This window comes from Ischnura elegans, chromosome 10, assembly GCF_921293095.1.
Source record: "Ischnura elegans chromosome 10, ioIscEleg1.1, whole genome shotgun sequence".
NCBI lineage: Eukaryota > Metazoa > Arthropoda > Insecta > Odonata > Coenagrionidae > Ischnura > Ischnura elegans.
In genome coordinates this window covers 77,481,495-77,504,269 of record NC_060255.1, presented here as the reverse complement: position 1 = coordinate 77,504,269, position 22,775 = coordinate 77,481,495, and the positions used below count along the sequence as shown (strand labels likewise).

At 38.4% G+C, this 22,775-nt stretch overlaps 1 protein-coding gene across 6 annotated transcripts in view; it reads left to right on the top strand.

Annotated features, from left to right (window-relative positions):
• The window catches only part of LOC124167167 (GRAM domain-containing protein 2B-like), a 648,383-nt gene that overhangs the window by 133,019 nt on the left and 492,589 nt on the right, over positions 1 to 22,775 (top strand). Inside the window, exon 2 of one of the 6 annotated variants that reach the window (XM_046544980.1) lies at positions 19,214 to 19,303. The exons of 4 other annotated variants lie outside the window; for them this stretch is intronic. In XM_046544980.1, the coding sequence (XP_046400936.1) occupies positions 19,296 to 19,303 (8 nt within the window). In that variant the 5' untranslated portion in view covers positions 19,214 to 19,295. Of the gene's footprint in view, positions 1 to 6,592; positions 6,970 to 19,213; positions 19,304 to 22,775 lie in introns of those variants that run through there. One more of the 6 variants, XM_046544978.1, reaches the window with a different exon arrangement.

Here is a 22,775-nt window from a genome sequence, read left to right as displayed (position 1 = left end):
CGCACATGCGCAAAATTATATAAATCAAAGCTAAAATTCGCTATGAAAATATCATTTGGCTTGGCCGGGATACCAATCCGGATCTTCCTAACGCTAGTCAGTTATGCTACCAGTTACAATGATAAGTTATCTTTTTCCAAAGCGAATGTCATTCACACTGAGTAAACTGAACGAGTTGTCGACTAGATCGGATCGAAAAAATCGATTTTTTTTAAATCCGTAGGCTCCTTTCCTGCGTTCTCGGATCTAAAAATATTTCATCACTTCTCTTAAAGTTGGTAACATCGATTTGTTTAACGCCGACGAGGCGCCAAATAAGGAACAAGTCGTTTCACTACGCATCCTTTTCTACCTTCTACCATCTTCCGATTGATATTATCAAAGATGAACGCACGCAATGAACGCAAAGTCATAGCAGCACACGTGGGATGAATTTTGCTGCATTCGAGGCGTTGGAGGGGGAGAAGGGAGCGAGGAGGGGACGGGATCGGCCTGCCGCTCTTGTATCCGCGACGCTGCGGGGGCGTTGGAATATTTTTTTCGCGGAGGCGGACTGAAATTAGGAATTTTGTGGCTAAACAGTGGCAGATAGGTCAAAATGTACGAAATTTTGGCTATAAGGACAGTAACTCTAAAGGGAATGTACATAGGGAATCTATAGGGAATGACCATAAAATATATTATTTTTCGAATTTTGACCTTCCCCCTAAATTGTATTCGAGCGAGGGTCAGGAGTTCACCTAGAGGTCTTAAACTTTTCAGGCCTTATTTTTAATCGGTCCCGCAACTTTTTTTCAATAGGCCAGATGGATTTGAAAAAAAATCGACTTTTCCGATCCGCCCTATTGTAGACATCTTAAGTTCTCCCTGTGACACAGGAGACAAAGATTGTGCTTACTAATACCCAGTCGGAAAATAAACCCATCTTAGTCGCAATTTCTCGAGGGACTTTTTTCAAAGCACTGCTTATAACAACTTTTCATCAAGCTTATAACAGTTTTTAACCTTTTTACTTTCCATCCCACTCTTTTCCCAACTTTTTGTAGACCCCACATAACATACTTATGGTTCTCCTTACTTTCAACGGTTTCCATCCCAAACACCCTAGCATAGCTGTTACACCGTCCCTCACTTCATTCCACCCTATAGTATACCTGTATGCCTTTCTTTGAACTTTTTCAAGCTTTGAAATATCTGTTTTACAACATATATCCGCCCTATTGTTACAAAACTAATTCTTAGCCGTCATACTAGTCGGAAAATGTCCCTCCACCAGGACATTGCCATGAATCACATCTCCTCGCGTGCTATTCCACGACAATGCCCCGCAGAGACACCTGAAATGCCTCATTCGCACACCCCACCGCCCGCAGGGAACGATAAACCTCCGCGCCTCCCACGTGCGCAACCCGCAATACGCTTAAACTCTTTAACTTTGCAAGCCACTGTAGAAGGAATAGGCTCTCGTGTAACGCACTGTGTTTTTCCGTGTTAACGCATATTTTGCAATATCACACCTTTTAAAATGTTTCCATCTCATTTGTTGTTTTTATTAATATGTGTAAGTGATGTGTGAAAAGTGTTTATTTTCACATTCAAGTCCTAATGGTCCCACAGACTCCACATAGTTTCAATTTATTCCAAATTGTGCCCACTCAATATAGCACTAGCAAAGCAATTTAGGGTATCTAGGGCTAAATTTTAAGAACAAATGTCATCGTATCGTTAGTTCTACCGCTATTCTTATGATTGAATATGTCCATTGGTTGTGCAATTATGATGTTGCTATTGGCTTTTAATCCTAATTTGAACAAAAATATTTATAAAAGCAATACAGTCATTAATGCAAGTTCTATATGTTTTAACTGTTTATATCACAGCTTTAAAATTTCTTGGAATCCCGAAAATATTTTTCTTTTAATCATTTTAATTATGTTTTTGCCTTGGCAGTTAGTAACTTTTAACATGGTCACGTTTTTTCCTCATTTTAAGGTCTGCGACTTGTTGTGCGCATGATATGAAGAAAAAAGGGGGAAAGAAAAAGAAAAGGATTAGAAATTCTTTTAAATATTTATTCGAAATCGGCAATTCATGATTGGCTTACCTTGATTATCTTATACTATAGAGCCGTACAAAAATTGATTGAAATATTTTTGTCTGCATTATTTTTTACGGATATTAGTCTAAATTGGATTATTACTATAAAATGTTTGAGGTAACCTGACCACTTAATTTTGGAGAGGCGACGGAATTACTCATATTTTAGTATTTGCGTGATTTATCTCAATACTCTTAATGTTGAGGAACTGCAAGATTGCGTCTCAAACAAGCTAGATAAAAAGTGGTTCAAAAATTTGGCAATATAATCCACCTTCGCCTTCAAGCTCCTCATATTCATCATCTTAAAAGGTTTCGCAATCAAACAATTCATCTTTTCTCTTCATGCCATATTGGTAAAAATTTCACGGATCGATCGCATAAATTCTAGAGTCAGTGCTTTTTTTTTAATTATTTTTGACTTCAAATGAAAAGTTGTCTCTCCACATTTTTCTTTGCTTATTAATATAATAATATATAATTTTATTCCACTTACATTCAAATACCTGAAAACATCGAGAAAAAAAACCTGTAATAATTGTGGAATATATAGGTATCCCTTTGTAGAAAAGTTTTGGGGCCACCATCATACACTATTTAGAACATGACTTGTGCTAACATACATAAAAAATACATTTATTTCGTTTAATTGAGTGATATGTTTTCCTGACAATTGCATTCCATTGTGAATTTATAGTAATTTACGCATGGATAACTTTTCTTAACACACACACTTTCATAACACACTTACTCTCATAACGCATAAGAATTACACACAATATACCTTTATTTGAAAACGTTTATAACACCTTTCTTAGCAGAAACTGTGCTTCCTCATACTGCATAAGCCATTTTTGAACTGCGGATATAAAACCCCATCTCCTCTCCTTCTTTGCCACATTTTTTGGCTACATATTATATAATTTTGGCCCCAAGTATTGATATGACTGTCTATATATTTCAGTCGTCGGCCTAGGTATATCAAAGTTTCTCTAAGATCTTCACACGTTTTTATACGTTTCTTTTCTAACTTGGTAAATAAAATACCCACACCTATTCTCATGGGTTTAGGGCATGATTTAGGGCTCAAGTGATCAGTGAGAATGGGATCGGCCGTGTGACCATTTTCTGGTCGCAATCCTTACACTTCCTCAGGGTCCCAATAATATCCTCCGAGCAGTCGCTTCAGATAAGTGACCTGAATCCGTCTTCTTGCTTCCTCGTTACAAGTTTCATACGATCCTCCTAAGCTAAGGCCTTCAACCATCGCGTTTCAACCCTATGATTTCACATGAGCTACTTTCGCATGTTCGACCGTTAAAGTTGATACCGTGGATAATTGCGTCTAGAACAAGCTAGACAAAAAGTGCAAAGGTTCCAAATTTTGGCGGTATAATCCGGCTTCGACTTCATGTCTCATTAAAAAAAATTCACTAACTCATGATTAACTTTGCGGTATTCCAATATAAGTTTTCTTGGATATTACACAATTCACTTATATCACTTATTTTTTACAGAGCGCGACCCGGCTTTCAATGAATTATCATCATCTTCATAATTTGCGCCTGAAGATGATGATAATTCATCGAAACCCGGGTCGCGCTCTGTAAAAAATAAGTGGTATAAGTGATTGTGTAATATCCAATAAAACTTTTCATGTCTCCTGTCGTATCCCTATTCTTAAAAATCCTGCGATCAAACAGTCAGCCTTTTTCTCAATTAGTATTCTCACTGATGTTCGCTGAAGTGCTGAAGTCAGTGCTTTGTTATAAAATTTGTTTTGGCTTTAAATGCAAACAGTGAAAATTGTCTTCTCGCACTCTCTTTACTGTTCATTTCGTTTCCTCAGGTCACATTTCTAACTCAGTAAGTGAAATACCCGTACGCATTCTCGTTAGTATTAACAACTTGGAATTTCCAAATATTAATAGTAAAGATTTATTCACTTTCAACGAAACATTGCTAACTTTAAACCCGGCGAAGTATAGTCTTCAACACAATGCATAATAACATTTTTGTGTTTAACACCCCGGTTTGTCTGTAATTAATAACTGCAGATTGCAACTCAAAACCTTTTAATAATTATTATAATACGGGGTTGTTTACGGAAGTTATCCAAGTAATGGATGCGTACTGAAAATATAAATGTTTCTTTTGTATCAAAGATTCTTAGAATAAGTTATCCGCATGATTTTTTTTATTTTGTGTTTTTGATTAAAGAGTGAAAAGATTAAAGCATTTAACAAATGTATGAATGGTCTCCTCCAGATAAAAATAAATTTCCTGCTAGATTTGTCTTTATAATGCTGTAATTACCTTTTTAGCCTACGATATGAAAGTAATGATAAAAAATTAATTTTAGCATTGTTTCCTGAAAATACCTGGTGTAAGACTAAATTTTGACTTAATTATTTTTCACTAAGTGCCATGCTGTTATTCCACATTTTCTGATTTTTCTCAAATTCGACCGATTCAGGCGTGATATAGGCGTTCGACACCTTCACAAGGTCTTCCTTGTGATCGAAAACGCGTCTTAAGCATTGAATAAATGTTGAAAAGTTTAACTGCCTTTTAATTCGATAAATCATCATTTTCCAATTTCTCTATTCTTTCATAATTTATTCGCCCTTTAATTAAAGGCATTTTACTTTCTTATACTTTTATGAGCGAAAATGGAACCCACTTTTGTACCCACAAATACAGCTCACCAGGTAATCATTTTTCAAATTTTCTGTGTGGTTTAATTTGATTAGCGTTCTCTTAAAATATTTGCGAATAAAGAAGGAACTCGTAAACTTAAACGAGAAAAAATTTTCTTCGGAAGTTCTTGCTCGTTTATGGTGCATTTTGTTTGGGTCTGTGCGGGGCAGGGTTAATCCGTTCTCCGCTCTCCTCCTGCTATTTAAGTGGATGAGGGTGCCAGTAAGGAAGGGAGAGAAGAGTCTGAGGGGTGGATAGCGGAGGGAGGAGGATCGCATCTGGGTCGCTCGGAGGGGAACTCACCCCCACTACCTTCTCAACGACGGGAAAACGGGAGGGATGTGTGATTCCACCCCGAGGATACGGGGTGAGACAACCGCGTCTTAAATCCGCAGCACCCGCTACGACCTTAACCAAGACTAAGATCTTGGGACCGACACCTTTGAAGCTGAAGTTTGTAGAGTGTTCAGGTCTGATTCCCGACAAAACCAGTAGGACCCACGGTCAGATGATTGGTCCTCCCCGATCATCCAGCCGCCAAACTCGTCAATCCATTTATATTGGCTTCGTGATATCTGTAGGAGAGTGTGGTGACCGAAGGGGTATGGCGCATGGCTTCAAATCGAGGGGTCTTGGATTTTTGAATCCCGGATGAAGCCTTTGAAGTGCAGAGGTGTCCAGGGAGAGGAAATTACCCTTTATGTGTGGATTTCATAAGTCTATGACTTTTCCGGAATGAACTCCTTACCTGTCCTAACTAACCATCAGGTTTAAATTGTGAAAGAGTGAGTGAACGTGATGCTGGCATTCTGTGGCTCGACCTAGCTCAAATTATTGCACGTTTACTGGAGGGAGGCGCGAAGGAGTATGTTAGTTCCAACATTTACCAGAAGAAATTGTTAGATAAAATTGTTACACACCTGATTTTAATGGTAAGGTTGGACGGAACAAGTGATGTGATTAATGCTTTTACTAATTGTGTACAGCTGGCTCTGAGAGGGATTATCACGTGATGATGCTGTAACGTGTGTAGCAGTTTCATAAATTCTGAGCATCAAGGTGACGCGTCAGGAGTTTAGCTCAATTATGCCCGATAGAGATGGCCACGGAGTATAGTCGAATCATTTAATGTGTTCCCAATGAGTTTAATAGCTGATTTTACTCTGATCGGTGAAATTTGGTAGATTTTATGGGAGTTTGATATTGTTATATGACTTCTCTTATTACTTAAAGTGAAATGTGATTGATTTTTTGGCATTTTGGCTCATTTATGCCAAAAAGGTAGTCATGGGGTCGATTAACTTATTCTATAAAGTGAAATCTAGTTGTTGTTTTGGAATTTTGGTACAGTTAGGCCATATATGGTGGTCACGGAATGGCTTCTCTTATTCTTTGAGGTGAAATTTCCTTGAATTTTTGAAAGTTTGGTAGAGTTAGACAATATGGGGTAATCATGAAGTGGCTTATCTAATTCTATAAGATGAAATCTGATTGATTTTTTGGGATTTTGGTACAGTAAGCCCCAATAAAGATGGTCAGGGAGTTTACCCCCTTCGGGCACTGTGTCCACAACGTGTGCAGTGGCTTTTATGGGGCTGCCTCCACCTCGCGATTGGCTAAATGGGACGAAGACGGCTGCGCGATGCCGCTACCTTCTTACCGCACCCACACACGAGCAGTGTCGGAGTGATTTCTCCCGTTTCCCTGATCGAAAAAAGGGGGCGTGGCATTTCGTGCCGTTTCTTCGTCCCTTCTCTGTGTGCACCCTTAAGAGTGATCGTCGCGAACGAGAGTGTGTGTGTCCCTGGCGATGGGGTGCGAGGAGATTCACAGGGCCTCCAGGCCGCTTTGGCTTCTCCTCTTGCCGCCAGTCGTGGAGTCGCAGTCGCCCGACGAAGAACGGCAGCCCCGTTCCCCGCTTCGCAGGAAGAGCAGCCCATACTCTCCGCCTTCCATCTCATCGCCGGACTCTTCCGCCCTGTCCTGGACCCCACAACGATCCCTGAGCCCTTCCGCGCTCTTGGAAGATAGCCCGTCGCTGTCCGGGCGTCGAAGATCTAGCCGGAGGTCCAAGGGTTGTGCCGGGGTGCCCTTCTTCCGTCCCAGATTCCGGATACTCAAGAAGTCCGTCTCGAGACAGTGGGGTCGGATGAGGTGTTTACCCAAGAAAAGGTACGGCTGTATTGCCGACTACTATGAGTGACCTACTGACCGCTACTGACCATTTCAGTGTCGTAGATCGTAGCGGGGCGCGGGTTTGTGTCATGGCTACAGTGTTGGATTTCCACCCAGTGGACTCGGGTTCAAATCCTATCGGTGGCCGAGAATTTTCAAAGACTTCTCGAGCCCTCTAGGGTGCCTTGTGTGAGGCACTTCAAGTACAGCACTGCGTCCGGCGGAATGGACGTCAAGCCGTGGTTCCCTTGGTACATTTCGTTGATAGTAGGCAAATACCGAGTTTCTTCCACCCTTCCCTCTCTACTCTGCCTTATGGCGCAAATGACCTCACCTGTCGGTCGCCTGCTTGAATTTTTGTCAAGAGGATTATTCAAGCTCAACACTCCGTCCGTCGGATGAGACGTTGAGCCATGGTCTTCTTAGCGCCTTTCGTTAAGAGCAGGCTAATTCCGACGCCGGGTTTCTCTCCACCCTTCCTTCGATGCCCTTCCCTCCTGGCATAATTGACCACAGCTGTCGGTCGCCTCCTTTAAATACGATACCGTACTATAACGGCCGCATATACAAACTATGAAGTGATACTTTCGTCCAGATCCAGTTAAAGTACATTCAGTCGTCGGCGAGTGTGTCAATATGTGAAACACCTATTTTCAACAAATGAGGCAAAATTTTAAGGTTTCTCACACTTTTCCGTGCTTGACTCCTACCGGTTGAACTGCATCGCGCTCCTTTTGAATGGCGTTAAAGCCTGTTGAGAACAATAAGTAAGAGTATGGATAATAGAAAGTTAGTGTTTCATTTATTACTTTTATCGAGATTAGCATTAGTTAGCGATGGGGGTTACGTAGTGGCTTAGTGTGTCGAGCGCTTGAATGCTGATCAAGTGGTAATGAGGTAAAATCCGGGTCTCCATTAGTATTTTAGTGTCGGATGAGTAGTTTTCACCAGAAAAGATACTGCTCAATACTATGGGTAACTTACCTTATTTTGGTCATTTCAGTGTTGCGGACCATCATAGCCAAACCAATTAGTTTGCTTTCCCAAAATATTCAGTCGTTGGGAGGTTTGACTCACTTTTTTGCGATCCGTTTAGAAATAAAATGAAGACCAACTGTATTTTTATACTTAATCTCGACTAGACTTCACTTTTGGAGGGTATGAAACTAAGGGCTCGCGAATGGCCCTAAATTGTAATACCGGTTGAGATGGATTTGAAGTATGGAAACATTAATAATATTTTTCATTAATTTCTATTCTCGTGGCTTTTCATAATGAGGTTACGGTATCTGCCCTCAGTGTTTGCCTTGGAGCGCTTGAATTAAAACCAACCTGCCACGGGTGAAGTCTTCGATGCAGGGAGGTATGTGGATGAGGCGACCGACAGCTAAGGTCAAATCTCTGAAAATTCTCTGCCACCGCCGGGATTTGAAGCCAAACCCACGGGAATGGGAAGACAACACTTTGGCTATCATGCCAACACGACCCCCGTGAAGACTTTGAGCAGCCTCCAACAAAAATACTGAAGGTTTACGTGTTGAACACATCGATCGTGGAATTAGCATTCTTGCAAATATATCTCGATGAGAGAATAAGTCTAATAAAATCAACTGATTTGGGCGTTACTTGGTGGAACGATGAAATGTTCATGGTGAAACAAAACCCAGTACTATTCCACAAGCTTTTATTTTAACTGTCAACTAGTTTCGACGTTTATACCGTCATTATCAAGACTAACAGCAATAGCGTACGACGTCCAGCATTATAGTATACCCAATAGTAGTGTGAGGGAAGGAGGGGGGGCACTAAAAGGGGAGGAGGGGGGTTGGGCATTGTTGGTTGGATTGGAGGGTCAAAATACAAAGTGTAAAAGCTGGGGAGAGGGAGGCAGATAGAAGGTCAGGTAGTAACGAGGTTATGGGAAGGGGGAGTAGGAGGATTGTCAAGGAAGAAATCAGATTTTAAAACATTAGATAAAAAATTGGAACATTGAATACAGTCATATCATATAAAATTTTGAATTTACGCACAAGAGTGCATTTGGTGATTTCTAAAATATCCAGTTTTACACTTTTTACATGTACAAGTAAAATTTTAATATTGAAATCACTTTTGTGGCCGGATTCGGACAGGTGCTTAGAAAAATGGGATTTGGAGGCTTTCAAACGAGCACTTCTTTTGTGTTCATCAACACGAGTTTTAAATTTGCGGCCCGTTTGACCGACGTACACACTATTGCACTCATCACATGTCAGGGTATAGACACCACTTTTGTCTTCAGGATGCACTTTGTCCTTAGAGTTGAAAGTCAATAGTCAAATAATTCTATCCTAATGGAATTCCGGCTCAGTTTCACTCGTCAGTTTCCTTTTTCGGATGATGTGTTTTCCCAAGATAAGTTGCGACGGAACCATCAGTATATGAGTGGCCAACGAACTTCTCCCGCTGCTGATTTCAGTGTTCAATACAGAGGCATACACGATTCACGGAATCAGGATTGTCTAGGCTGAATAACCGTGAGGGGAGCAAGTTAAGGCCTGGTTACACGATACATTAACACGTACGGGTTAGTGTATAAATGTATGAACGCGTGAATGAACACGAAAATGCACCGTGTAACCACCCAACTTGTGCGAATGCATCAACGGAAAACAGAATCTGTTCTAATTTGGTTCGTGAATACGTACATGTTCCGTTCGGGTCCACCAAAATCGTTCACGCAAGCGTACATTAACTTGTACGTGTTAATGTACCGTGTAGACAGGCCTTTAGACTAGTGGATAGAGCACATGAAATCTTATCATAGGTTCCTCGGTTCAAAACACGAATGAAGCATTCCTCAAACTGTCATATCAAATACGTCTACACAATTCAAAGAAATTATCTTCTCGATGCTAAGGCACTTTTTGGAGAGCATTGTGTCCCAGTGAGTCGAGTGCTTGAATGCCAATCTGAGAATCTCTGATTGAATCCCGGTTCTTCTAAAATTAGTTGTATTGGTTCAGTGAAGTGGTAGTTAGGCAAGAATGTGTGTGGCAATCAATATGAAGATCACCATGTGATTCTGAATTGCTATATCTGCTCGTAGAATTAGGTTACCTATAGAAATTCCCAAATGAGTTGGTGGCAATGGATTCGGCCTTTCTCGTCAAATCGTGAAAAATGTCTGCCCATCACTCGTCTGCCCTAATGAGGATGTGCGAGTCAACTGTCGAAGCGTCGGCTATGGAAAACTTGACCTGTTCGAGAACTCAAGAAGAATTCCTGCAACTTGGAATCGGAACGTTACAGACTTCATCTTCCAATGCACTCATTGGTGACAACCGTTGTAATTGAGCACAGTCGCCGCTAAAATCCTCCCAAAGAAAAGAAATCAGTGTGTTACGTTCGATGATACTTTTCTTTTATTCTCAAACTAATTGCAGAAAAGTTTCTCGGGTTTTCCACCGGTTGATGTCGTCCATATCTCCCGACGTTTCGATCCGCGACTTCCTGATCATCCTCGGGGGATCTTCCGAATGCCGTTCTTCGAAATTTTTCCATTATATATACACTCCATCCGAGGTCATGTGTAACCTGATTGGTTCACGCGTGTTATGGTTTTCCCGCTATTTTTGTTTTATATAATGGACTTCAATATTGGTCTCCAAACATTGCTGATTTGGAAGCACGTGTCAAAGCCCAGGGCCGTGAGTACGACTCACAGCCCTGAGGACGATGACCGAGTCGGACATCGAAACGTCGGAAGTTATGGCGTTCCTGACCCATTGGCGATCCCGAGAACTCTTCACTAAAAAAATACACTGTTGTATGTTCCTCTGAAGTTTGCTTAAACGACAAACCTTCCAAATACAACTAAACGATCTTCAGGTTTAAATTTCATACACCTCTTAGATGTTAATACATTTGAAGAAACAGTAGTACAATGCTCCTTCTGATAATATTGAAAATTATTCATTTGAATAGCTTTAAAACACAAAACATCAGCTGTAGGAAAACTCTCCAAGCCACCAATATTCACTGTAACGTTATAAGGTATCCTTGCAAATAAAATAGTGAGCCCATAAGAACCTTGCACATTGTGATCGTTACCAACAGCAAAGGTAAACTTAAAACCAAATAGAGTACCAATGGTATCAGCAACCCACACGTTAACAGCTCCAGAATGATTAGCCTTCAAAACAGTACAATCCTTGATGATTTTCTCCACGGGTCTCCGAGGAGCCCCCTACTTAAACGACAAATAGAACGATACTTGGGCATGTTGTACCAACACTGACGTCACAAGTTAAATTCCGTGGGACATACAACAGTGTATCTTTTATAATGTTTCCCATGTGAGTGACTAGGAAAGGAAATTGTAATTAGGTCATTCTATGTCTGGCAAGCATTAGTGTACGCTGAGAAGATCCCTAGTCATTGGAATAAAATATTTCTCTGCATCTCTCGGTCGATTTGCCTGGGAATAAAAAGAAGATGAGATAACGCCGCGGCTCTCAGGCGTCTTCCGCTATTCTTTGGGATGTATCCTCGCGGCGAGCGGTGGTCCGCGAAAATAATCCATATTGCACGGTCACGATGCACGAAGCGTGATACAGATTTGTATCTCGCGAGCCCTGTTGCGAAGCTTCATAACCTACATTCAGTAATCGGCTCTAGATGAGCAGCTTGCGGCTTAGGCTTTTTGGGTAAAATCGGCTCGGTAAAACCGCATCCGATGTATTTTTTACGTAACAAAGTGGGTTCTTTCAAAACATCCCCTGAATCGATTTCTCTTGAACGATATTGGGAATGAGGGGAATACGTCGTAATCGAAGATAGATTAAGACCACTTGGAAAGGAATAAATAGAAAGAATATATAGTAAAACAGTGAAATTGATGTAAATGACAATAAATATGTTGAGTTCATCGTGCAAATGATTCTGCCATCGAGGTATCCAAAATAACAAAGTCAAGGTGTATACTTTATAATCTAGTTAATGGCCAAAGTTTTGTTTTTTATACGAAAATCATCATCATTAGTCAACAATCCTAAGATAGGTTTGACTCAGCTCTCCATTTCTATCTTCTAACCGCTATTCTTTTCATAGTGACGTATCGTTTCTCTTTTACAGCCTTTATAACCTGCCATTGAGCAACTTATATTTTAAACAGTTGCAAGTGAAAGCCTTTTATTTAAAAAGTTTTATGCGTTGATTGATGTTAAAAAAATGTTCAAGAAGCCTATGCTACTAACTGGATTAGGAATGTAACCTGTGTAACTCAATCGGGGCCGTCCCTTGCCCTTCTTCCCTTCCACCTGCCCTTCTACGATTGTTTTCATTGGGCCATCATGCTTCATAATGTGGTCATTTAAGGTGTCCCGTCCTCTACTTATGGGTTTTATAATACCTCTTTTCTCTCACTCTTCTTAGCATTACTTATTCGGTCGATACATTTTATCTTCGTCATTCTTCAGAAGCATTGCATTTCAAATGTTTCCATTCTTGACTTCTCTGCTGTTGTGAACGTCCACGCCTCGTTTTCATAGAGAAGTATGCTCCATATGCAGCATCAGATGAATTGTTTCCTTATTTCTATGCTTTTATTCTCAGATGTAAGAAGATTCTTCTTATTATAGAAAGTCCTCTTCGTTCATGATATTATTGATGCTATTTCTTTCTGAGTTCGTCCATCCTTGCTTACTAGGCTTCCTAGATAAAAAAACTCTCTATGAAAATAATTATAATTAATATAAAAAAATATTTTCATAAAAGTTTTTGTGAAGAGTTATGTAGACTTAGCTTTCCAATCTCAATTCGTTCCGGAGGACCAATATTAAAGCGAATCGTGTCCTTCACCAATTTTCTTTCATTTTCGAATTTAGTACTGTTTAAAATGTAAATTGCTCTACCCACTCGGCTACCTCGCCCCCATTGGGAAAAAAATACTAGGACATGTAAGGGTAGAAAGAAAAAAAATAAAACATGGCGGTCGTGACAAGGGCAGTCCCACGACTGCCATGTTTTATTTTTTTCTTTCTACCCCTACATGTCCTAGTATTTTTTTCCCAATGGGGGCGAGGTAGCCGAGTGCGTAGAGCAATTTACATTTAAAACAGTTTCAAGAGAAAACTTTTTATTTAAAAATTTTTGGACGGTGATTGATGTTAAAAAATGTAGAAGAGGCCTTTGCTACTAACTGGATAAGGAATGTAAACTTGGAAAAGCCAAGGCACTAGCCGAAATTGAAGGAAATATTTCTATGAACAAAATCGACTAACTATTGTCAACACTAAGCGAAGCGATCCTTTCTGCTTCAGAATATATTTTCACACATGAGGAACGAGAAAATTCAAAACTATTTCTCTCTTTATTTCCCTCTCCTTCGTTAACAGCGAGGCGGTGACGATTTTGAGGAGACGGTCACGCGAGTTCAGAGTTTTTAGCAAACAAAAAAAAAGTTCCTAACGCGCCATAAGAAGTTTTCACTTCAAAAACTTTTATTGTTCTGCCAACTCCTTGCCCAGTGGTAATTACTTCCAACACGTGTCCACGCATGGCGTCATCATCTTTTTTAGCTAGTTTGTGGATATTTTAGTGGACTATAGCGCATGCAGGAGAATTTATAACTGTAGTCTCCCGCTTTACGAAGGGTTCGACTCAGGATGGAATCAGCATGCGATCAGAGCTGATTTTGCGCGCGCTTTTTCAAATTTCAAATTTCCCCAATTTCAATTGAAACATTGGCCTTAAACAGCCTTACGCGGTGCCAAACCCGAGGAGTTTTCAACTATAGAGTTCGTCGGAAAAGCCTACGATCTGATATATGAATGTGTGACATCAACACACCTGCGGCTAAGTCTGGTGTGAGCTCTACCTTCACCAATGCAAACCAACTTACGGGTTGAATCGCTTAATGAGTGATGTCCTATTAATCCAGGTTTACGTATTTACAGGGAGAAGTAATTTATTTAATCCATTTTCGCCCATCTTATCCTTACTAGGATTAAATCTCATCCTATCTCATCCTGCCTATCTCATCTACCACTCGGAGCATAGAAGAAAACCAGCTCTGTTTTTGCGGTGGAATTTGCCACAAATATATTTTTGAAGCTTGCAATAACTTAAACCACTTATTAATTTCTTTTTGAAGCCGGTCGAAATAATTCTAATGATGGAAAGAGACAGATAAGGAACGGGAATTCAATATGGACGCCTGCTGTCTATAAAATACATGCAAGTATCATAAAAGTACACAGGAAATGGTGTTGCATAGATTATATTAACGTTCCTATAATAAAAAAAGAACCCTTTTATTTTTTTAGGAATTCCATTTAATATTTTGCTTGCCCTAAAGATCCATCCTTTATAACAAGACCACCCGTAAACAATGAGCAACATTAGATTCTGGCCTAGTTACCACCAAAAATATCCATATGCCTACGGGTAGCTCGGAAGAAACTAGGTGATGTATCACCAAAATATTTCGCTTGATTGCGAAAGATGTCCATAGAACTAACGTACCTAAATATCTTCACAATCGTAAACAAAATTTTTTCTGGGCGGAAATTGGTAAAATTTGTTTCCTAGTATTTTCGGAGGCGATTGGCTTCATTTCCCTAAATATCGCACGATCGTGATGAATTTTACTTTCACGACAGCAGCTGTTGATATTGTTCCCTCGGTAGGTTCACGTCGAAACATTTTATATTCCATCCGTACGGCAGAGATTGTCTCCAGTCCCCTCCTGCGTTTGTTTTTATGTCTCCCTAGGGGTGCGTTTTCCCCCGGAACGCTCGTCGACGAACAGTCGCTCGGGGAACTTGAGTTCCCTTATGTTCAGTCAGGACAAGGGAATTCGTTTGTAAATGGGAAACATTCCATCTTGTAGGCACTACCGCGTGACAACAACCCATTTTTGTATTCCCAACGAGCCAACCTTTCGTTGTACAACTTATTGTTATCGAATCCGGTAGCGATATATGTGACATTGGGCATAAATTGCTAATCATTGAGTTTGCAAGTCTTACAATGAATCAATCTTTTTATTTTGTCGACGCTTTATATATATTTCTCTCCTTCTGGAGTGTAATTATATAGCTCAGAGGAAAAATAAAATGTGAAGTCTAATAGTAAATAATGAATAGTATGAATTGAAGTCCATTTTGAATGGTGTAGTTATGAAAATGTTTATTTTCAATTCATTATTATTTTAGTTCTCAAATTTAAAAATTGAATTAATGTATAAGTAAATGCGATGGTGGTTGGCGTAACAATGTGAAACTCCTTCATGATGCACAAAGGTTGATGATACGCAGTATCGAAACCGGTCGCAAATATATTTTATTTTGTGAAACAGCGAAGTCTTTTCTTAACCTTTGTGCACAATGTATAAGTAGTATATCACTCGAAACTTTTTCTATACTTCATACGCATTTCGAACTACAGGCGCCATTATTATCAATTTGTGCTAAAAAATAGATTTTAAGAGCTATAAATTTGTATGGCCAAAATCAGAATAAATCTAATGTAGTTACATAGCTCGGAGGTTATCGCCCAGGCCCTTCATCAACACCACCCCTTGTCCCCATCCTGGTTACGCCGCGGCGTAACCAGGCGCGCCGCTAGTTCCTTATATTTTATCCGAGGTCTTCATTTTCCGTTCTTATCACCCACTTCTCGATGACTGTCTTCATCACGCCATCATACCTCAATCCGTCTTCTTCTTAAAGTTTTCATAAGACTCCTCTTCTCTACTGCTGTTCTTAGGACTTTCTCATCCCTTACTCCGTCAATGCATTTAATCCACATCATTCTTCTTTAATTCCCAATTCGTCCGCCCTTTATTTTTTTACTCCTTTGATTGTTCACGCCGACTGCTGAAGCTTTCTCTATACGGTATGTCTCATGACTTGAAAGAATCATACCACGGTCATCACTACTTTCCGTATTTGACAAAGATGTGCTCCCGTAATGAGCGTCAAGAGTCCATAACTTGGCTGGCGTCTTGCGCCCACCTTCCACGATGCTCAAACCTAGTTAGGTTTATCCGCCGATGCACTTGAAAGACTTTTCCGACGTGATGGGTTTGAAACCTGCAAAGTAGCATCTCGCGTTTTCTTTGCCGTCCCCTGCCTCCTAAGAGAGCCTTTCGTTTGGCGCCCTCATTACTGCTACTCCCACGAACGTCTTGTCGACACGAGGCATCGGCCTGGTTTTCGCCATTGCGATTTCGCGAGATGCCTTCGCTTTAGGGTATTTTCACCACTCACAAGGTTAAAGTCACCTTATGCTCTTCTTTAAATGAAAATGGGGCGAATTTTCCGGTTGGACAGACACGCGTCTCTGTCCTTCGAGAAGAGGCAAAGTATGAGAAATATCTCAAGTATAATCACTATCATTATAACCTCAACTCCTCTTTCACGCCTGTGTCATTCCAATTATCGAAATCATCAATTATCTTGGCTGTTTATTTTATCGTAAATTATTATTCAGTGGCATTGTTGGGTCTTTATAACTGAGCAATTTTTGCATAGCATAAGTTTCTGAACTAATATTCCCTTTAACTAAACTATACTGAGAGATATTAATTGTCCATTTAGAGGATAATAATTTATCGCAAAAGAGTATTTAATGATATATGGAAATTATACAGACCATTTTACGTATTTTATATACACTGGTAACTATTTACGTATTTTAGTTTATAAAATACTTGACAGGCTTCATTGGTACACAGACCAATATTTATAGATACGTAAATTATGCATGAAGAGGTTTTTAAAGACACTTTTTTAGATTCTATGAAATGCATTTAAAATTGTGAATTCGGCATGATCACACAAATGTGTTGAGATCTCAAAAGTCTTTTCTTAACATTTAATTCCTTAAATATTCTTAAATACCCGCAGTATTGGAGGACTTGACTTTTAAGAGTTTGTACCTTGATATTGGCATAATAGTATTGAACTTAGTTTGTGGGTGAGGATCATACGAAGTTAAATTTCTTTTCCATTATTGAGAGTATCTGCACCCCCGTATTCTAGCATATTTACTAAGCGTTCGCATGGCTTCTTGGTACACTCATCAGAGTTGGCCAAACAATGTTGTATTTTTCAGGATAAAATTTTCCCTGAGCAGGAATGTTGCCAGCTTATATCACGGTCTCATATCCAATTTTTTTGGAATCTAATGTGTGCCACTGCCACACTGCCACCCGAGCCTCAAAGTTTAAGATTTTGCGAAAATTCAGACTGAATTTGGAAACAACTCCAATGGAGAATAAATCACTCATAATAAGTCCGACTTAGCAATAGAAAATGATTAATTAAACATTCACAATTTTATATACAAAGTTTAAATTTTATCTAAAGAATTTTATTATTTTACGATGGGTGAGAATGATCAACAAATTTGGACTGTATACAACCCGCGCACCACCCAAAAAAATGCCTAGCAGCGAGTGTTATCACTGCACATTTTGCCCAGTTGGAAGATGAATTTGCGGTAAATTATTTTCTTTTTCAGATTATTTCTCTGTTTAAACATCTGAATCGTCTTTTAGAGGGAAAAAAGTTCCCATCATGAAACCTAAAAATCGATAACTATGGAAATTCGGATTTGAGACCCTGGCAACTTTCACCCACGGGGTAAATTTGATCCTGAAAAAAAGTATTCCCACACATATATTCATCCTTTGAGCCTCTTTGGATTTGAAAGATCATTTATTCAATATTTTTTCCTATATATTTCATTTGATTATAGTTATATTACTAGTCTTTATGAAGTATATGACATCAAGGGATATATTTCTCCTCCAATGATTGTTGAAACTCTCTTTTGTAACATGCATACATACCCCATCAACTTTTACGTAATGATTTGCATGGAAAAGCATTCATTCAATGTTAAAATATTAATTTTATTTTAATTCCATGGATCATTGACTTCTGCTCAGTGAAATGTAAATCTTAGAATATTCTTAGTTCATAGAATTAACGTTGAGTTTTCATGCATTGATATTTCATGTAATCATTCACATTCTTTGTGTATTTTTTACCTTGTATTTCCAAAAAACTATTTCCATACCTCATCTTAGCCTCGATCATGAGATAAAATTGGCTGGATAATAGCCTGCAATAAACCTAGTATTTAGCTCTCCATTGTAATTAAAAGCCATTAGTATCGTTTTTTATTAACCTAATTTAAACATATAACAACTGAAGTGAAAAAAATTAATTGAAACGAGATTTTTCCTCTAAAAACATTAATTCCACATCTAATAATAAACAACTTTTTATCCTTCTTATGACATCATTATAACATTGATTTTCAACTAACAATTAAAACTACATGAGCAACAGTATTTCATTCCATTTTCATAATTGAAATATTTTTCTCGCTATCACAATTGAATATATAACGGCGATTAACGACACAATAAATACATTAAAGAATGCTTTGAGATGTCTTTCCAGTCGTTTATACGCCAGAAGAGATAAGAATTTATTAAATCTATCGGAGACCCGATAAATAATAAATAGAATATTTAAATAGAATTATAAAAGAAGACTTTGAAATATTATACCCACCGTTAGACTTTGTTCAGTATATTTTACTTTTTAGCTTAAGTAACGTCTGCATAATTTGTTAAAACGTACAGCGGGCCGCTATTTTTCCATTCGTGTTGGGACACAATTTTTTGTGTCACATATGTCGTATAAATTCCATCTATTGCTTTTTCTATCGGTAAATAAAGTTGCAAGTCTAACCACAATTATTTTAGGCATGTTGGTCAAATAGGCTTTCCTCAAATAATTATTAACTGCAAATTTTAACTACTTTTCGGTGCATCTAATTATAAATTCAGTAACATGAGCGTAATATGTCTCTAAAAAGTAATTAAATACGAAAAAGAAATTAAATATTCCTAGAAACTAGTGTCTTTATAGAATTCAATAAAAATATTGTGTGTAGATAAAATTTCCTCTAAGTATTGTGCCTCCGTAAACGACTTTGGTACCATGAGAAAATTAAAAACATGTTAGAATATGTTAATGAATCAGTGTAGAGCTAAATAGTGAACATTATTTCTATAGAATATAATTGAGAATGCCTTCATCGTTAGTAATCTAAATTTTTTTTTCTCAAGTATCCCTTGTAATCATGTTCCTACTCCGTAATAATGAGTGTATGTTTGTGTCTCCACAAGTTTCTGTTGAATAGTTATGAATTAAGTGTATGTCTTTTTCCAATTTAGGGACAGCGCTTAGAAAGACTTGGAAGTCGCATAATAGTACTCCTAGTCCTACTTCCCCGAATTGGGGATCTTCAGACAGGTTATGGCAAGGTAGAGTTGGAGCGCATGTTCTGTGCACGATGAAATCTTGATGTTGTGTCTCCACATATGTATATGCGTATAAATATATATGTGTTATCTATGTGTAGAACTGGTGTCTTATCTTCGATGTTGTTTCTGTATCTGTATGTATAAACAGAATGCTAATTGCCCCAGCTCGTATATTTGTCGTACTTTGAATGTTGATGTTATTGGAGTATTTGCATGAGAAAATTCTTTGAGGGCGTTCTTCTTTCCAGCATTTATTTCCAAGTTAGAGTTCCTCTCCTCTTCGATTGAGGATAGAGAAGACTAATCATATTGCTGAGTGTTTTCTTAAGTGATAAATTTTGAATTCAAATATGGCTTTACTCTCAATATCTCTTTGACGTCTGTCATAATTTACTCACGTGAATGGCGAGGTTACGAAAACTTGTCTTAGTCAGAAAGAGAATTTATGTCCTCTGTTGTGCATGACTAAGTTACTCTTGGAACTCCATTGCCATTGCTTTATTTCACAAAGATTAAGATGTGCAAAGTCGCTAAATTTATTGCTAATGGGTATACGATAAACTTATTTTTTAAACTTTTAAGGAAATTGTACGGATTTAAGAGTTGTTAAAATTCAAAATAACCGCTCTCATATGCAACAGACGTTTATTTTGATACCGATTACTTAGAGAGGAATGGTCATTCTATTGCGTTTATATCATTAAAAATATAATTTTCATAATAAGCGTAACAGCTTTCCGAATATCATGTTCAAATCTAAATGCAATCTTATGTTAAGTTCCGAGGAATTCGAAATTAATATTTTGTATCCAGGATTTAAGTTAAGAAGGGGTTAAGTTTATAGAAAATGAATTGAATGGATTAAGAATAACTAAGCAATGCACAGTTTAGGCGAGAGCGTCATTATAAATGGGACTATGTTATCTTTCCTTGGTATTGATGTGTTCCAGCTTTAAAAGTAAATCCTGCAGGTTAATATAAAAGAGACAAATCGATCGCCATATGGATAAAGGTTTTTGTGTGCACACCCAGCGTAAATTATCTTCGTAAAATAATCAAAAGTTATTTTAAAATCAATTACTAAAATTGATCAAATTTTTGCGTGCACACCCAGCTTAAATTATCTTCTTAAAATAATCAAAAGGTACCTACCTATTTTTAAATCAATTACTTGAAGAGAAATTTTGGAGGCTGTTCTGAAGAAAAAGTTTACGTAGATTTATGTATATCAATGCTTAAATCGATTTATTTTTCTTAAGTAAGCAGAAAATGTATTCAAGAGGTAAAATAAGAAATGAAATACTGCTATCGATGGAGGCAAGGAGATTTGGAACACCAAAGTAACAATAGTTTTACCGAGTGATCGGTGAAAAAAGAGTAAAGTTTCTCTCATCTTGGACGAAAATGATGTAATTAAGTGTTCATGATCTTACTAATTCAGGCGAGACACACATAAGACATATTAATTCTGATTTTCTTACCAGCAAGGACCACTATACGTTTTGCTGTAGTTGCTTCCACAATCTCGAAAATAGCAGTATATTTACCTGTAGCTTTTCATTGGTCAAAATTACCTGTAGAGTATTCTAATTAGATCATTTTCCGTCAATTTTATTGCCAGCTTAAAAAAAATGGGTGTATATCGATGACGTATTTACAATATACGGATTATTTAGTTTTCTGATTGCAAAAATAATTTTAAAAATATTTATTTGATGAATTATTTCGGCAATAACTAACAACTGATGGAGTAAAAACATTTTCGTGTTTATTTTGCTGCCCTAAGTTAGTCAATACATGGATCCATATGTTAGTTTTTAGTGTCTGCAAATCCAACGCTGACAATACAAAAAAATTATAAAACGTCCCCTTATCGTTTTCCCAGGTCGTATTCCTGTAATTAACGTTGGTTTTTGCCTTTGGTGTCGAGAAGCAAATAATCACACACATGTATTTAGTTTTTATCGATAGGTAATTTCCATTTTAAATCCCAAGAAATCCATTAAATGAACAAACATCAAATATTAGCTGGGCACACAGCGTTCCTCGGGAAAGACAGTACCCAGAGAAGTGGTAATTTTGGAACTTGGAATTCCTGGTCACATAGCAGTATTTTTAGGCACGCTGAACACCAAACAATGAAACGATTTCCATATAATGGGCACGGGATCAGCTCTTGTCACATACTCCGCTCCACAACATTGACCGCTGTGTCCGTACGTGAGTAGACCTAAAGCGTATTGTGAACTCATACCCCAGCGAAAAGGTTTGCACCGAGAGGATTATTAGATAAGATTAGTATTATCCGAGTCATTTTCCCCCTTTGAGCGAGTGAATAGGTGTGCCTACCCATCAGGATATCCAACCACAGAAGTTGTTAAACGTGACGCAACGAATGGTAATGAGAAAATGACACGAACAACGCGTGGGACGTAATCGAAAGTAGCATTACGGGATTTGGAATCCTGAAGTACACCGATGTGCTAAGTTTGGTTGCAAGCCGTGCATCCGTATTGAAACGTATGGCGGACAGACAAACAGACATCCTCTTTTTTATGCATAGATAGTGAATTTGTGTGTCTAGAATAGCTAAAATTCAAGATATTACAAGTTTCTCTTTAATAAAAGGAGACGCTGGTGATGGCACGGGTGGATAGTGAGTTCTATTGACAGTTAAATTGTGACAGCACCTTCAGTGAATGGCCATAGAGTAACCAATAGTCGATACCCAATTAGAGTCTGGTGAACTAACCTGATTGACTGACCACTGAAGAGTGCCATAGCATTCCCACCGAACTATTATGTTATTATGTAGGGAAGGTGAAACTAGGATGTTTACGACAAAGAGAATGGAGAAAGAGGAAGGATATCCCTTCTCAAAAGTGATAGGTATACAGCTGCCGAGGCGTAATTTTGTTAGTTTCTTAACGTGAACTTATATTCCCACTGAAGATGCTTGTTTAGACGATACATTAACACGTAAGAGTTACTGTCTAATTGCATGAATGATTTTTGTTGACCAGAACGGAAAATTTACGAATGCATGAACCAAATTAGGACAGGTTCTATTTTCTGTGCATGCATTCGAACTAGTTGGTTGGTTACGCGGTGAATTTTCATGTTTATTTACGCGTTCAAACATTAAGACATTAACTCGTACGGGTTAATGTACCGTGTAAACAGGCCTGAAGACATTGGCCATAATGTAAATTATAATAAGGCTTCAACTGAGATCGATTGACTCCTCATTTGAAGAACATCACATAAGGAGGGTATTGTTACTAACAGTACATAAATAATATGTTCGGTCAACCCAACCAACCAACGAGTACAAACCATTGGCTATGGAGAAGTAAGCATAGAAGACAACTGAAAACTACAAAGAACAACAAGTTTGACATAGCTGGAAATTCTGAGTCGTCTCGAAGCTTCAAATTTATTCATATTTAGGGAAATGGAATTCTAAAATTTC